The sequence below is a fragment of the Micropterus dolomieu genome, linkage group LG14 (genome assembly GCF_021292245.1).
Source record: "Micropterus dolomieu isolate WLL.071019.BEF.003 ecotype Adirondacks linkage group LG14, ASM2129224v1, whole genome shotgun sequence".
NCBI classification, from domain to species: domain Eukaryota; kingdom Metazoa; phylum Chordata; class Actinopteri; order Centrarchiformes; family Centrarchidae; genus Micropterus; species Micropterus dolomieu.
In genome coordinates, this window is record NC_060163.1 from 11015464 (window position 1) to 11033314 (window position 17851).

Below are 17851 nucleotides of genomic sequence, written 5' to 3' on the forward strand. Positions count from 1 at the left end.
TGTATGTTTCCACCAAGAGTAAAACCTGTCCTGTGTTTCAGCGTACCTGCAGGTATCTCATTCCTCACTCTCATCTCTTTGGAATGGAAAGCTATGGAAAGCTTTCACAGAGCAGAGGTGTGTCACCTTGAGCAGTACCGCCCACTCCACCACCCCACCTTAGAGATAAAAATATTTACTCAGTCTCTCACCTGTTGGGACACATTTAGGAAAGTGTGCAGGGTCGTGGCTACAATTGGCAAAATTTAAGTCATACTTCTGACTTAAATTTTAGCCAAATTTCTCTTGGAATTTGGGATGTAAAGTAACCTAGAGGGGTTAACGCCCTAAACGTAAAGGCTTAGGTATGGTGGATTTTTATAGTCTGATTCCAGTACTTGCTGACTCAATATATTTAAACTTGACCATTTGAAGCAAACAAAATAACATCAGAAAATATAAATACAAGATTTGCAGATTCCTGCAAGTTACTGATAGTTGCAATTTCATAGCATCTTTGAAATAATAACATAGTACACACACACACACACACACACACACACACACACACACACACACACACACACAAACACACACACACAAACACACACACAGAAGGTTGGGGGTGGGGGGCATCATGCATAGGTTGGAAAATAGGAAAGTGGGGTGTCACATTTCATAACAGTCCTCAACTGAAGGTTGACAAGTTACCATGTCATCCACAGAGAAGATAGGCGGAGTCTGGTAAAGTGGCTGCAACCGAATTACTTGACTTTGGTCTAAGGACATTTGGATACTCTTTTTTTTGTAAAGGATCTCTGCTATTTGATACCACGAGGTAGGCTAATCAGTTATTAATAAATACATGTCGTTATTTGCAAGCGAATACACTACACTGTTAATTATAAGTTGACCGTATAGGTGAGTGTTTGATTTGACTCCAAAACAAGAATACGTGGCACACAGCGCGCGCGCGTGTATGTGTGTGTGATGTTTGATGTGGTGCTTTCCAGAACTGCAGTGAATCCTTTTGGACTAATGACTTTAAAGACAAAAAGGAGTTTTAGATTTTGCAGGATCTGAGCATGATCGCTGTTACAGAGCGAAAAAAGCAAAAAAACAACAACTAAAAACCGTACTGCTTGATGACTAGACAGACTATTGCATCAGCCTACCCTTTCTTTATATTTTCATAAACTAAACTGTACTAAATCAGGGAAAGAATATCTGATAGTAAGAAACAATAACTGAAACAAAAACTGAAACTGTCTCAGGTGAGAAAGTGTTTGCCACGTGTTATGTTTGACAATCTAGAAATGTGGACCAGAGGAGATCAAATTATTCAACTTTATTCCTTTTATTTCTTAACCTTCCTATTTAAAAGGCTAACAAATTGTCAATTACATGGGGTTGTCAAGTTAAATCTACCGTGAATGAAACAGTCACACGTGTTAGGAAATAAAATCCTTTGTAAGTGTTGAAGGTGCGTTCATGGCTCCTTGTGTGTGTGGGAACCTTTAATTTTAGCTGAAAGCTGCAAATATGTGCCCAGTTGGGTTTATTCTAAAATTTTAACAGCACCCACAATTTCAATTTCATTACAAAATGACTGCAGTGGTGCAAGGTAACTAGTACATTTATTAGAGTAGCCTACTGTAACTACATAAATAGGCTACTGCAGGCTACTTTTTAAAAGCAGTAGGCTGCATTGAATAGTTTCAGCTTTTCAGTTGTGATGATTTGCTGGTTTGCTGTAAATGTATAGCCTATTTTGTTGGGGTTTGGATTGTTTCTAGAGCAAAACAAGGTTTTTGAATATCCCCATTTGGGTTCTGGAAACACCGACGGATATCTGTATGTGATAGGGTCTATCATTTTGTACACAGTTCATTAGAGAAACAGCAGTCCAGACGTATTACTCCAGGTTTGTGTCCGTGCTAACAACGGTGTTCACATTTCGGACAGCTCTTGAAAGTTTGAGCATTGTGGGTGGAGTGTTCTTTGTAGTGCACGGAAGAAACAAGCCCACATCTACACCAATAAACCGCGAGATTGCGCGGGTGGTGACACAATGATCATTATTGCCTGCATGTGAATCTTTTTTATACCTTTTTGTATAGTTTAACACTACCAAAGTAGTAGTATTATTTCTGGTATTTTACATTTAAATTGATAGGTGGAATCCGAAGATTAACTTGGCTCGCGCTGCGTTCAGGCAACAAACCACAGCCACACGTGGCTGTTTCCTCCATTGAACAACGGAGAATAAAATATTACTGTCGACATTCTCCGTTTGCTGCTAACTCCGGTGTTTCTTCTTCTTCTCTTTGGCGACATTAGCTGGTTACCAGGTCAGTGTGGTTTATCGTAAGTGTCCGTTATCTGTGTTTACAGTGAGTGCAGACAAAGAGTTGGTCAAGACTACTGGCTTTATTTCTTAATAATAAGAGGATATGAACATTTGTTAGGATCTAAGTGCTCTAACTCATGTTGTGAGGAGGTTTGTTTACTGAACCCAGGGAGTGTATTATTATGCCTGGATTATAAAAGCTTACAATTAGTGTACTAATACTATTACTGTGTAATTAACCACCTGTGGGGTAGCTAGCTGTAAAAGTACATAAATATTAGCATTAAAATCACTTAAAGTACCACGTACTAATTTTGCAGAATGTTGTAGCCTAAATTATATTATTGGATGCATTAATGTGTTCATCACTTTTTTGCTGCACTTGGTAGAGGTGGGGATCATTTTAATTATTTTATATACTGCCATGTAGCTTGTGAATCTCCCCCAGAGATCAATAAAGTTGTGTTTTATCTTGATTGATAATAAAACAACTCTATTCATTTGTTGATTTTATTTTGTATTATTTTACAGAATGTAACATCTAGTTTACCCTTCTGTATTCATTCATTGTAACTGATAATGATATTAATAATAATGAAAAAGAATAATTATGTCGACCATCATGGATGATCAGCCACAGTCTTACTTCATCAATATAGTGGTTACGTATTACTTTGCATCTTGACCCGTTTCTGTCCTTTCTTTCTTTTGTCCCCTACTGTCTTAGATGGAGAAGCAGCCTTTGCCAACTGACGATGACAATATAGGAACCTTGGAGCCAGAGATCAATGGCTATGCTGGTGAGGAGAGCCAGCAGGGCTTCCCTGAGCCTGCCGCTCGAGCAGGATGGAACAGTAAAATAGAGTATTTTTTGGCTCAGGTGGGATTCAGTGTTGGGCTCGGCAACGTCTGGAGGTTTCCATATTTGTGCCATCAAAATGGAGGAGGTGAGTGCTATACAGTATACTATACATTATATATACAGTATTACACCAAACTCAGAGTGGGTAGTCAGCATCGTCATCACAGGACAAGCATGTGATGAAAGAGCGAATATTATTATTGGGCTTAACCATAATGTTTATACACACAGTATAAACTATCCTTTTTGAATTTCCCATACGGGAGATCAATCAATGAATGAAAATTAATTTACTGAAAGGGAAAAATAAAGTATTATTTCTTCTTCTTCTTCTTCTTCTTCTTCTTTCTGTAAAAAAATTAACTAAATTCTGCTGCCCTGAAATCTGATGTGCCAACATCTGGTTTCTATCTGTCGCCTGGGAAAACAGTATAAACTGTACCAGAAAATACAGACACCGTTACACCAATGTAATCAACTTTTTAAACAAGTTTTGTACTTTCAATACTGCTGTCGGTTTTTCTTAAAATGAAACCGTTGACCCGAAAGAGCTTCATGTGCCGTATTTACCCTGAAGGGTGGATTAGGTGTATTTTCAGAAGAATGTTGTGTTGCAGGTGGAAGTAATTTGAATGGTTCAAAATTCTGCTCACGTGGCACAAACATCTGCTTCTCCTTTTGAATAATTTTTGTTCAGAGTATGAAATTGTGGTGCTGTTTGCCAACCGAATGCTGGTCACTTCTTCTCTTCAGGAGCTTTTCTCTTCCTGTATGTGCTGCTGATGCTGGTTGTGGGCATACCCTTGTTCTTCCTGGAGCTGGCAGCCGGTCAGGCCATCCGACAGGGCAGCATTGGAGTGTGGAAGTACATCTCCCCCAAGCTCGCAGGGATTGGCTACTCCAGCTGTGTAGTAAGAAACTGGTTGTTAATTTATTGACCCACCTTCTAATACTTTTTGATTGTTCAGTATATGATGTTGCTTGTGTTGTACACTTCTGCTTCAGTCAATACTTTTTCTGTTTTTACCACTGTCAATAAAAGCACTGGCCTAGTGCTGTTATGATGTGATCAGGTGTACTTGTAGTTCAAATTACAAAACAGTTACGAGGAAGTAACTTCAAATGGGAAGGCAGTTACTTTCTTGCAACAGCTGTCAAGGCATGTGGTGTCTTTCTCTTTTTATCTCTTGAGTATTAGCATCAACTGCTGAGAGAAGCACTGTAACCATGTACCTACTTTTTTGTTCACATTTTTTGACAGATGGTAAACAGTATTTGCCCTTTTAAAACATAGCATCATTTTCATATGAATGTGATAATCTTGTTCTCAAATGTCCTCAGGTTTGTTTTTTTGTGGCTCTCTACTACAACGTGATCCTTGCATGGAGTCTTTTCTATCTTGGGAACTCGTTCCAGTACCCTTTACCTTGGGAACATTGTCCAACACTGGGAAATGTAACAGGTAAACACAGAGTATTAAGGTTAAAAACTGACAAGACACGAGCAGTAACTACATTGTAAATGTATTAGCTGTGTCTCTTGATCAAATTCTTTTCTCTTTACACCAGTGAAAGAATGCAAAAAGAGCTCCCCCACATCGTATTTCTGGTACCGCCAAGCTTTGGATATCACAGACTCTATAGATGAGACAGGCTCTTTCAACCCTTACATTACCTGCTGTCTGCTGGCAGCCTGGACCATTGTGTGCCTGGGAATGTTCAAGGGTATCAAGTCCTCCGTCAAGGTACATGTGTGATCTGTTGTGGCACCTGGCTTTCAAAAATTTGTATTTTTTGCTTGTGTTTAGCAGCACTTTGGTAGTGTTGTTGTGATAAACAGGAGCTGTAAACAATGCAACTACTGGACTTGAAACATTTTCCAGTCAGTTACTTACTGATGAGTTTCTACTTCAGATATCACAGATTAAATGGCTGAATGGCTGTTTATCTGCATTAAGATATGCATGTAGGAGTCAGATGGTTCATATCTGCAGGATGAACTTGTTTATGCATTTCAAGTTGCACTAGGAAAATGTGCCATGTGATATTGCTAAGAAAAACGTTAATTGTTTTGGTTACTAAACACAATATATATTTTTTTAATACAACTGGAAATAAGTTCATTTTCATTACCACTGCAGAATGGATGGCTGAGCATTAAATAACAAAAATGTGCTACATTGTTTTGACATTCTCAGTTTGGTCAAATCCCAGTCATGTGTTGGGCTTAGATTTTGGGGTTTGCTTTGAGTGATGGCGTCTCTGGAATGTCTGGCTTAGGTGTTGACCCACTTCAAGTGGCAAAATCCACATTTTGTGTTAAAGTACTGGGAGTTTTGTAAATGTTTTTAATACTGTGTTTGTTTACTGTAACACATATCGGCCCATTCAGTCTCAGTAGAGCTGTAAATTATAATGAACAGCAAAGCTCTCTCAAGATGGCATTAGTGTTGCCAGGCATGTGTAGAGCAAACATACTGTTTCAGGTGTTTCATGCTACTACTGACTTAAGCACCTGGCATCTCGATTACAAGGGCCATATGTTCAGTCTCTAAAAAGCAGCAAGCTTTACACCTCAGATTAGATTAAGGCCCCATCCACACTACTGCATTTTCCAATTAAAACGGAGACCTTTTGCTACGTTTGCACCTCCCATCCAGACTAAAACGGCTAAAACGGAGAAGTTTGGAAACGCTGCCGACCCCGTTTTGCGTTTCGAAACTCCGGAGGGCGTTTTTGTGAAGACGGGCAAAAACGGAGGATTTTAGAAACGATGACGCAGTCGTTCACGCTCGGCTCTCTGATTGGGTCTTATAAGTCATGCAAAGCAGAAACACGATGCTACTGACAGAGTTTTTAAGTCGGTATTTTTATTTAAATATTCTGTACCGTGCAAATAACACTTAGACCTATCTGCCTACACTTGTAGGGTACTGCATGTAGCCGTTTACTGTGCAACGACTCCTAGTCTGTTTTCCGCCGCCACACTTCCTGTGTCACATTCAGTAACAGTCCCAGCTCCTTATATATGCATGCAAAAAAAATCTGGTCTGATTCTTCGTCTGCATTTCTTTATTCTTTCACCAAATCTTCTGTAACTACGGAATAGACCATCTGCTTCATGTTTACACCGGCACGCGCATGCCCAGTGTACCTGAACGGCCAATAGATGTGTGTTTTCAGTCGTTTTAATGTAGACGGAGATCAACTCTGATATGCAGCTAAAACGCTGGTTTGGATCCTATTAGTTTTAACTCTCCGTTTGGAAACTAAAATGGAGTAGTGTGGAAGGGGCCTAAAGGTCAGTTATCTCTGTAGGGAAAATGGGTTGTTACAAACTTAGTATGATTCAGCAGGGTACTAACTAAAAAACACTATTAGCATGTGGAATGTAACTAAGTAATTTAAGGAAACGAGTCTGTTGGTGCACAGCTTACCATGAAAAACATGGAAATTTGTATGCACACAGGCACATATAACTGTTAGCTGTCTAGATTTACTTGTTAATGTAATTATTTTTTCTCACTTCCTAGGTGATGTATTTCTCCTCCATCTTCCCCTACGTGGTTCTGTTCTGCTTCCTTGTCCGAGGACTCCTGCTGGATGGGGCCTTAGAGGGAATCTCCTACATGTTCTACCCCAAGGTATCCACAGATAAAATGTCTGGCTGAGTGTAGAGAAGAGAGGCAGATATGAGTATTTCCCTGACGCACCTGTTGTTCCCTCCATTAATTTCTAGGTAGAAATTTGGGCAGATGTGCAGGTGTGGCGGCAGGCAGCCACACAGGTCTTCTTTGCCTTGGGCCTTGGCTTTGGGTCCATTATCGCCTACTCCTCCTACAATCCCAAGAACAACAACTGCCACCGTGATGCCTTCACTGTCTCCGCTATAAACTTCTTCACATCTGTGCTGGCCACTCTAGTGGTGTTTGCTGTGCTCGGCTTCCATGCCAAAGGAAAGGTTGTAGAATGTGTAGCCAGGTATGTTTTAGAGGATAATCATTGAGTTGTTTTTGCCCCCATTCATCATGAGCTGAACTCAAAGAGAAAGAAGACTTTCTCTATGTACACAAAAGGCCTATTTCTCTCAAATATTGTTCACAAACATGTCAAAATCTGTGTTCGTGAGCACTTCTCCTTTGCCGAGATAATCCATCCACCTCACAGATGTGGCATATCAAGATGCTGATCAGACAGAATGGGTATTGCACAGGTATGCCTGAGGCTGGTCACAATAAAAGGCCACACGAAAAGGTGCAGTTTCACTGTATTGGAGGGGTCCAGAAACCAGTCAGTATCTGGTATGACCACCTTTTGCCTTAGGCAGTGCAACACATGTCCTTTGCATTGAGTTGATGTTGATTGTGGCCTGTAGAATGTTGGTCCACTCCTCTTCAATGGCTGTGCAAAGTTGCTGGATATTCGCTGAACCTGGACACCGCTGTCATATACGCTGATTCAGATCGTCCCAAACATGCTCAATGGGTTACGTGTCCGGTGAGTATGCTGGCCATGCAAGAACTGGGATGTTTTTATCTTGGTTTTTATCTTTTATCTTAGATCTTTGAGTTCAGCTCATGATGAATGGGGGCAAAAACAAAAGTGTTGCATTTATAATTTTGTTCAGTGTACATTATGGCTTGGTACAGACTATGGTACATCCCCTTTATGGGTATAATTAAATTTTCTTTTGTCTCCTTTTTTTTAGTAATGTGAAGGAGTTAACAGAGCAGCTTCGCATGGGTTATGTTGACACGAACATGTTGCCAGGCTTCAACTATTCTGATCCCAGTTCTGTGGCTATAGAGGACTACAGTGCCTGGTTTAAACAGTACGGAAATAAGGTCCCTGGCAATTTAACAGAGTGTGACCTGGAAAAAGAGATGCAGAAGGTAAAGATTGTCAATTTGCTCAAGGGGATTTTGTTTTTGTATTGTATGTGCTGTTCATCAAAAACTAAAGCTGCCCCTCTTGTGTTCAGGGTGTAGAGGGCACAGGCCTAGCTTTTATTGCCTTCACAGAGGCCATGTCACTACTGCCTGCAAGCCCCTTCTGGTCAGCACTCTTCTTCCTCATGCTGCTCAACTTAGGACTCAGCACCATGTTTGGCACTATGGAGGGCATCCTCGCCCCACTCACCGACCGCTTCAAAACTCTGGCCAACAACAAGATCAAGCTCACAAGTAAACACCTGTTTTACCTCTATGCAAGCTTCAATATCACATTACAGACATGACTCAGGATAGTTGGCTAGCTATGTTTGTGAAAAGATGCTATAAAATCTTGATTCTGCAATTAATTTATTAGACACATCCAGCAAATTCTAATTAACGAAAGTATTTTAGTTAATCATGGCTTAGTCTTCATTCTAAAGGGCTGTCTGCACCAAGAACTTTAATAATAATGATGTGTGCGCATCCACACTGATGAACGATAATGTTCTGCCCCCAAGCACACGCTGTGTACTCCAACTGTGTCGCTGACTGGTAATGCTAGATAGGCTACAAGCTGGGCGTTATCTATTCATAATCGTCTTCTTTTCTCTGTTAATAAGAATGACAAAACATTTAGCTCGTACCTGCCGTTGTTTGCTTTGTATTGTTCAATATAGATTTATTGCCGTTTTACCGATACTCAGGTACACAGCTTCTCCACAGTCTCAGTCGCTGTAACTAAGATGATCCACATAATATACAATACTGCAACAAAACGGCGCAGAACAACAAAACAAAGGAATACCCATCTAACTTACTAACATTACAGTAATGTGGTCTAACTGTTAGAAAGTGTGGCAACAGTCTCATTTATAATATGTAGTCCAGCTCACTAACCGTTTTGTTATCATCCAATATATATAGGTTAGCTGTGCTCACACTGCTGAGCCTCCGGTGAAAGATACACAGATAGTAAAGTTAGTTACTGAAAAGCAGACAGGCGAGCTAACGACGATGTACCACTTCAGCTAAATGCAGTAAATGTAACATTATCATGTAAGCATGGATTAGTTCAACCTGCAGCTGATAAAAATATTACTGTAACTTTGCTGTGGGAGTTTACCTGAGTTTCCAGCATGTTGTGGGAAGCTGTCTCCCTGTCTGTCTATAGCCGCTGTCACACTGCCTTTTTACGGGGCGTATTGTGCCAATATGCTGGTGTCTCGCTGCGCTGAATGAAAGGTACGGAGATCTGTTGATCTGCCTCTGAGCCAGGATCATTGAACTAAAATAGCCTGAATATGTCTGGAGAAAAGCCACGATTCCGCGATTATTGAAGAATTTCTGTATGAAAACGGTTGGCTTTGGGATTATGCTCGCTCATGAGTTCAAGCGAGCACGCCTAAGAGCCCACATCTGGTTGCAATCTTAAAACCGCATCGCCAGTGGCCGCTGAAAACTCCATAATCCCCCTTTAAGTTTTGAATTAAAGAGAAATGGCTTTGACAGCATTCTGCACAGTACTCTAAACAACACTGTCATTATCAAAATGTCACTGTCAATTTTGTGTTGCCCATTAAGTGCTGTTGGACAGTAAAGTCTAACCTAACTACCCCTCTGGCATGAATCTCACTCTGGTCAGTGTTTTGTCATGTGTCATGGACCTGAGTCTAAACAGGATTTCCTGCCAACCCAACAATCCATCAGGTCATTTGACTGACACCTTCAAGCAGAGAGGGAGCAAAATTAGTAAATTTACTTGCCAAAATTATTCACCACAAATATTTTTCTACACAGTGCTTTATTGCGTATGCTCTCTGTAAAGAAGTGGTCTTATCCTAACATGTCTGTTCTGTTTTTATATCGTTGCAGTTTTCAGCTGCATCATTGGCTTTCTAATTGGCCTGCTCTTCACCCAGCGTTGTGGGAACTACTTTGTGATGATGTTTGATGATTATTCTGCCACTCTGCCCCTCATCATTGTGGTGGTTTTTGAGACCTTTAGTGTGTCCTGGCTGTATGGAGCTGACAGGTGAGAGTTATTTCCAGACTATGGGTAACGGTCTTCAGTTTTGAAATCTTAAATTCCATGTAGAATTCACCTAATTATTTTAGAGTCTTATCAGTGTTTGTCTCAAAAATGTGTAATTTCTGAAGGTTCCTGGACGACATTGAGGCAATGCTGGGCTGGCGTCCCAGTGTGATTTACAAGTACCTGTGGAAATACATCTGCCTTCTTGCGATGCTGGGACTGCTGGGTGCCACCACCATTCGCATGTTTATCACACGCCCTACTTATATGGCATGGAACCAAGAGAAGGTAAGGTAAAAAAAACACCCTTGACGTGTTAATGCTGGGAGAAAAAACAGCTATTTGAGATGGCCTTGGGCATGAATGTTTTTGTTGGCAAAGTTTGTTCACTACAATAGAATCTGAAAACAATATTCTCAGCCATATTAAACATAAACAGAAATATGAAGTGCAGCCAAAAAAAATATTTCATCTTGAGTAAGACAAACAGCTCTTGCACCAAAAAAAGCAAATGGTAAAGCAAGCTGGTTCTTTCTCGCTCCACACCTACTTCCCTACTTGAAGGAGATAATTGGTGGTGAATTTTTCTCCATTCACACAGAATGTTTAGGGTGTTTAAGTTCTTGAGTGACTAATGTGATTCCTGTTTTTCAGGCTTCTGAGGAGCACCTCGAGTACCCTGGCTGGGCTCTGGCTGTTTTGGCTATACTGATCATATTTGCCATGATGCCAGTCCCAGTGGCCTTGATCCACGCTGTTATGCAGGACAGACTACAGCAAACACAGAGAGAAACAGAGATTGGTCAGTACAGTATTGTTAACACTGATGACAGGTGTGAAACCTTAATGACTCACATGTCAGAGCTGGGCCAAAGGAGCGGGGCCGCTGCTTCCTCTTCCTAAACATTGGACATGATGTTACACAGTGGGAAATGACAATATGGACTCAAAATGTCACTGTGCCATGCACAGTACGATTATCTGTCAGCTTTTAGTGCAGCTGTAGCACAGAGAGAAGTTGAAATGTGTGCTTAATATAGTTTTTATTCTTTTTACTTAAATTAAGTCCAAACATATCCAAACATATCTACTGTTCCAACAAGTACAACTTTTAAAAAGTACATAATATGGAAAATATGGAACAAATAATTTATTGCTGTGTGGTAACTACAAGGTAGAATTTCCAGCAACTGATTGATTGATACAGAGTTGATGTCCAAATGAACAAAAACAATATTCCTTAGTTTTCAGTACAAGCTACAGACATCGTTGGAGGCATTATGCTTTTGAGTTGTCTGTCCGTCTGCTTGGACTGAAGGATGAACTGATTAAAATTTGGTTGCCAAAGGTCAAGGTCATGTGACTCACAAAATGCATTTTTGGCCAAAACTCAAGAATTGATGACCATGTTTCACCTCCCCGTCCATTTTTTAGTAATGAACTGGTAGATTCCAGATGTTGCACACATGTTGACTGGGACGACACAATGAGTAAACAATAACTAGCACAGCAGGGGCATTCTTTCATCTGGTCCCTTCTGCCTTTCACTTCCTGTCTCATTATGACCATTGAGCGTCATTGGAATCACGTGAATGCAAACAAGGTATTTGAGCATGCCAGCTTATTGAGATCATCCTGAGCGAGGATGTAAACTGCAACATGACCGGTTGGCAGAGGCATCCAACTGCAGGGTGGTAATTCTAGGTTTGTATGAATAGTTCACTTGTCCATTTTTGGTAAAATATCCTACGTTTTTATTGGTCTTTTTCCACTTTTATAAAAGCATGCTCATGTGAGATGCACCTCATAATTTCCAGTTATTCAAAACCATCAACTTTTTACTTCTGTTTTGTTGAGGACAGAATTACAGCTGACCACTGTTCAGAGTCTCTTAACATGTCTTTTTACCTTAATAATGAACTCTTAATTTAGTTTTTACAGCACTGTAAATTAAACAAATGTTATGAAAATTGTTTTAGATTGTGAGTTAGGATTTGAGTTACAACAAAAAAAACTGAGCCTGAGTTAAAACAGGGAAATGATGGCATTGTGAGACTGTTACATCAAGAGAGATTCAAGTATGTTGAATTAGGTACAGCTTTTGGGTTCAGTATTAATTTCATTCACTACACAGAAGCCATCTAACCATGTTTGCAGGTCTAAAAACACCTGAGTCATAGGTCGCTGTCTTACTTCTTCAGTTTAATATTACTGGATGTTTTGCAGGTACATTGTGTAGCTACATTATTCATGCATATATGTTTACATGCTCTGGTCAAACCAACCTGAACTCCCAACAGCTGTATACACTATTTGAGCATTCATCTTTTGGCTCTGTTTTGATTATTATTATTGTGATTATTTTCACACACCATTTTTCTTTTTATTGGTAAAAAAATATGATCTCGTACTGAATGTGCAAGTTTCCATCATCCTGTCATGTTGTTTAGTTTTTTTTTAAAATTGGGTTTAGGAGGAGACTAGTTGTTTAACAGGCTAGACAAAGTATCACTCAAAGTACTCTTTATTTCAGATTAAGGTGCAGTATGTGATGTAATTAAGGTGTTTATATTGTAAAATAATGTTTTTTTAGACTTAACTGCTTGATAATGAGTTGCCATTTTCCTGAAATTAAAGGTGTAGTTTTTTTTACATTTTCAGTGGGTTATTATCTACATGAATTGACTGTGAATGCTGTTGAATATTAATTGAATAAAACTAAGGCTGTGTTTGAAAACGCATACTGTGCCGGTCCCAGTGGCTAACGTACTGCCTACTACGCACTCACTCAGAATGTACTGCCTTCTAAATGAACAATTTAGTTGCCAGCAGACTGTTACACAGTCTAAAGAAAGGCAATACATTTTGGGGCAGCTTTATATGTTCAGTAAACTCACAACACATACTTTCTTGCTAATTTAGAATACATCCGGGTATTTCTCATGTACACAAATCCACCTGCTGTGCAGTTAGAACACACTACATGCTTAATTTGACATCATACTGAGTATGAATAGTACGTTCGTATCGACAGTCTGCGGTTAGTATGCGATTCCAAACACAGCCTTCAGATTTGATGAGGCTGATTGAATAAAAGAATAAAAGCACTTAGCAAGTGTATCATTTAAAAAGACATTTATTTTCAGTTTTTAGTATATGTAGTCTGTACGAGTGTATGCAGTGGATGTTGTGGAAAATGTAATATAATGCTTTTGCAATGTAATATATTTTTGCTATTTCATTAAATTTTCTTTCAGCACTACAGTAGTAATGAAATCATGCTTGAAATATAGCATAAACTTTCAATTTGGAACATTGCTTGGACCTTCATCCAACAAGGTATTAAGTATTGACTTGTTTTATAGTTTTCTATATTTACATTTTCAGAAAGTGATATTGAGAGTGCATTTTCTTTAGAAAAAGGGACACTGAATGCACATCTGAATACAAACTTTATTTTGTAAGAATGAATGAGAGTGCAAGTACAACTGAAGCCTTTTCCTCCATCCTTCCTTCCAGTATAAATTTGTTAAATGCTATATATTGTTATTTGTTGTATCTTCTCATCTGTCATATAACATTGCATGGTATGTACAGTATAGCTGGCTGGTGATTGTTGTATCACTTCAGTGTTTTGCATGCATGACAGTTGTTGGTAAATTTTTAATGAGGCCAGCTCTAAAGCAGAAATTAAGCAGGTATTTAGTGTGCAAGTGACAATGAGACACAGAAATTTGATCCACATGTGCTGTAACATTGGATGTATGAGGTCAATTCAACACCTTCTATGCTGTCAAGAAGTAACAAATGTCACTAGTCAGATACAGATTGAATGTCATTCATATTCAGTTGACACAGCTCAGGCAACTACTCCCTCAGATAATGCCGTTTTCTTTCCGTTATTTACTTTACACTCAATTTTCTAGTATTTGTCACAGAGCGTCTACACTGAAGCATTTGGTGGCTACATCACTTATGTAAAAGCACAGAGAGGCTGCCAGTTTTGTGCTGCTGTCCATTTGCACCATTATATGACTGGGAAAGGTGAAGCTGGTAGATGTCCAGACTTCTACCAGGGTAAACAGCTGTATACGAAGACAACATGTAGTGGCATGAGCAATGATTTGCTTTTCTTACTGGTCTGTGATTGTATGAACATATTCTGCCTGTTTCTTCCCAGCTCTAACTCCCTGTAGGTAGATATCAGTTTGTGTCTTAATGTTTCTCTAGACATCTAACAGCTCGTGTTTATAGAATAAGCGCAGGTGGCCTGAAACCTGTTGTTCAAGGCTATCAGGACCTGCATTATGACTGCTTGCCACAGTGAACAGTTAGTATGTCCTTGTATTTGCTTCATATTTATCATTCCTTGAGCCGTTTCCTTGCCAGGAAGTGCAGATTATGGTCAAGGGACATTCCGTCCTACAGTGTTTCAGAACCAGCCAGGTCAAAGGATCAAATACCAGACTGTTATGGTGACTAGCAAGACAATGTAGATCTCTATTTCCAGACTGTTCATTAACGCCGGAGAATAACGAGTAGAGTAAAATTTAATGAATTATGTACAAATCTAAAACAAAAGGCATACCTAGATATATATACATTCTAATTATGCATGAGGAAAACTTGAACATGAATTTCACAAGCTTTGTTGAGAGACTGTCAGGACACTGTATTCTGTTATTGTTCATATTTAAATTTTTAAAAAATGTTTGTAATTCTACATCTTATGCTATAGTTGTTCTTTGTTTTTGCGTAATAGATGTGTAAGCCAGTTGCATGAGATTTAAGCAGTACATTTATGTGTCAGCAGGGAGCTCTGTTGCACTGATGTCAGAGTTTTTCTTTGCTGAACGCCATCATGTTACATACAGTAGGTTGTGTGACCTCTGCAAACACATTTAAGTTCTTATTTGGTTTGTCTTTTTTGTATAAGATGGATCTTTCTGTAATATCACATCATTTGTCTTTTAAAAGACCTAAATAAAAACATTGGTTTCACTGGATATGAGCAAACACCCACTATCCTCTCTCTACTTTTTTATTATGATTTCTGCTCAAACTACAAATTCAAGGTCCAAATGTTAAAAGCTTAAAAAACACTGTGCCAGAGCAGAACTTAATAAAGGAAAGCCTCCAGCATGGAAGAATTTTCTGTCACATTCATTTGGTTTGTTCCTTTGTAAGACTGTTTTGTCTGTCGTAACATAGTACTTGTGTGAGCCATTTTCTACACTTGTATCCTTGTGTGGAAGAGAACTCACAGGTGTCCCCCGTGGAAATATTAAGTGTCTGGGGAGTCCAGTTGTCTTGGATGCAGTCTCACTTCAGTCAGCAGAGAGGACAGGACCAACACCCGGCAAAGAGAAACATGACATCCTCGCTTCAACCTCAGGTAAACACAATAGACAAGATCGATTTAAAATGTTTAAACTTGCCTTTGTATAACAGTTAATGTGTTTGTGTGTGTGTCGGATAAGGACTTTATTAAATGGTACCAGAGGCCTTTTTTAGAGCAAGACCAGGTTAGGTTTGCCACATACAAGTGGGTAAATATAACTATGAACAACAAGCTGTAGGGTGGAAAAACAACGGTAACTGAAATATTGTTTTGACTGTAATTGAGCTACTTGTGAGCATTGAAACTCCCTAAACTGCTCTGTTAGCAGCCAGGAGAAAGCATGTGTATATACTAAAATTTCAAAATAAGTAAACCTCGGCAGAAAACCTTCACATAAAAATTATATTTATGTTTTCATTGATTATATTTTGCTGTTAAATGTCTTCATTTTGTAGGTGTACCAGAGGATGACCCACATGGTGGGCCTGGCAGCTCTCTGCCTGCTGCTGGTGTTCCCACTGAGCAACTCCCAGAGCACCCTGCGGTCTGAACAGGAGATTCCTGCTCATCAGGCCCCAGCAGCGCATCCTCCTCCACCACACATCGGGGAGCTACTCAGAAAAGAGGAAACCACTCATTTAAATGCAAAGCAAACTTGTAAGTGTAGTTCAAGGAAATGTTTGGCGGAACAAACATTCATATCCACACTGCCAAATGTTAATGTCATAAGGTAGCATATGGCTGAATAACCAAGATGTTCTACATAGACTCGGAGCTTAACTCTCCCTTATTCTGAACAGGATTTGTGTGTGAAACTCTTGATGGTTTTGGTCATGTGTTTGTGCCTCCACAGACGCCCATTTAGACAAAGATAATGCCAAAGTGGGTCTGTTCATTGCTGCGGCCATGGGAACCTTCACTCTGATGGCTGCAGTGTACTGTATCTACAACAAGTTCTACAACAAACACCAGTACCTGCACACCCAGCTTAACGATGACTCAGGTAGAGGAATAGAGGAATAGAATTTTATTACATTGTTATTGAGTTTGAGCATCTTTCAGACTAACACTTGAGGACACTTTAGCTGTACCACATTGCAATTATTTGCAGGGACTGCCAGTAAGCTTTATGGGCATGCCTTTTGCATGTGCATATATAATTTTTGAATAAGTAAAAATATACATATCTTATCTGCTTACACTACAAAACAACACTACAACTGAGAGAAATGTCTGAAATAAAGATGAAATAAAACTGACTATTACAAACAAGCTTGTTTCTCACAGAGTGACAAAATGAGGCTAAAGATTGAAATAGAAACCGTCTCCTCTTCAGCAGACTTAAATCCAGAGAAAACTGCCCTCATCAACATCCAATCTTCTTCCTCTCTTGTCTCTCGGGTATTATTTGTTGTAAAGCATCAAAGGCCGGCTGGATTATTAAACATGAACGTGCTAAGTCCTGTTTACTCATGCTGTGTGACTTCTTGGTACAGAAGCACTTCCTGCTTGCTGACACTTATAATTGATGTAGCATGGTGTTGCTTTAAAAGCAGAAATACAAAACCGAATGTGTATTTTCAGTGTGCTAAATATAGATTATGGGTATATTGGTGTCATGCTCTATTTTGTGAGACAACTTTCGACTTTACAGGAAATATCTAAAAGTTCAAATTTCTGCCTTATATTTCTGCCCGCAGATTTAACCACAGACCCCATGGACCCTCCCCCTGTGTTTTTCCATGCCTCTGCTGGCTCCAGTGCAGTAGATGTGCAGAAAGCTGGTTATGGCTCGCTCTCGGACACTCCATCCATCATCTCTGTGCCACCCTGCCTGTCCCCTCTTCCCTCTGCCATGCCCTTCCCTCCTCTCTTCCTTTCTCGTCAATCCCTGAGAACTATATCAGCGAAGGATCTGGAGAAGAGCTGTATCTGAAATTGAATGCTTAGTTAGCAGATGACTTTTGAATGACAGTAAATAAGAAGTAGTTGTTATTTGAATGTGCAAGTTGTTTTCCATAATCTATACACATCAGGAAAAAAAAAATTGCAGGCAGGCTTTTTAGCAACATTTGGCGGTATAATATACCAGTCCTGCTAACTGCTAGCTACACCTGCTAAAACCACCAAATCTGTCAGTTACCATTGTTAACCATTAACATGTCGCTCTTTCACAGCCTATAACCACCACCAAGTCTGCCCTAAACTCCTTTGCATCATAACCATATGTATGAATTGTGCCGTAAATTTGTACAGCTATAGTAAATTAGATCTTTCCTGCACCTTTACCATCCACAGCCATCCCTTCAGTAGTCGCCAAAGATACCTGGAAAAAATAAACTGTCCAGAGATGA

General features: G+C 39.6%; 2 protein-coding genes across 3 annotated transcripts; both read left to right on the forward strand.

Moving 5' to 3' along the window:
• Positions 1–718: 718 nt before the first annotated feature.
• LOC123982831 (sodium-dependent neutral amino acid transporter B(0)AT2-like) lies at positions 719–13415 on the forward strand. 2 transcript variants are annotated; one of them, XM_046068709.1, is made up of 12 exons: positions 719–817; positions 3057–3276; positions 3945–4102; positions 4533–4653; positions 4760–4935; positions 6724–6834; positions 6930–7171; positions 7899–8082; positions 8172–8373; positions 9997–10156; positions 10282–10444; positions 10811–13415. In XM_046068709.1, exons 2-12 carry the CDS (start codon positions 3057–3059, stop codon positions 11057–11059), a joined length of 1986 nt encoding a protein of 661 aa, XP_045924665.1. In that variant the 5' UTR covers positions 719–817; the 3' UTR covers positions 11060–13415. The 2 variants fall into 2 exon arrangements, with proteins under 2 accessions (XP_045924665.1, XP_045924664.1); XM_046068708.1 differs by lacking the exon at positions 719–817 and adding an exon at positions 2005–2330.
• A 118-nt stretch (positions 13416–13533) lies between these two features.
• LOC123982832 lies at positions 13534–17851 on the forward strand. The gene is made up of 5 exons (XM_046068710.1): positions 13534–15029; positions 15412–15551; positions 15953–16154; positions 16351–16500; positions 17198–17851. Exons 1-5 carry the CDS (start codon positions 14936–14938, stop codon positions 17431–17433), a joined length of 822 nt encoding a protein of 273 aa, XP_045924666.1. The 5' UTR covers positions 13534–14935; the 3' UTR covers positions 17434–17851.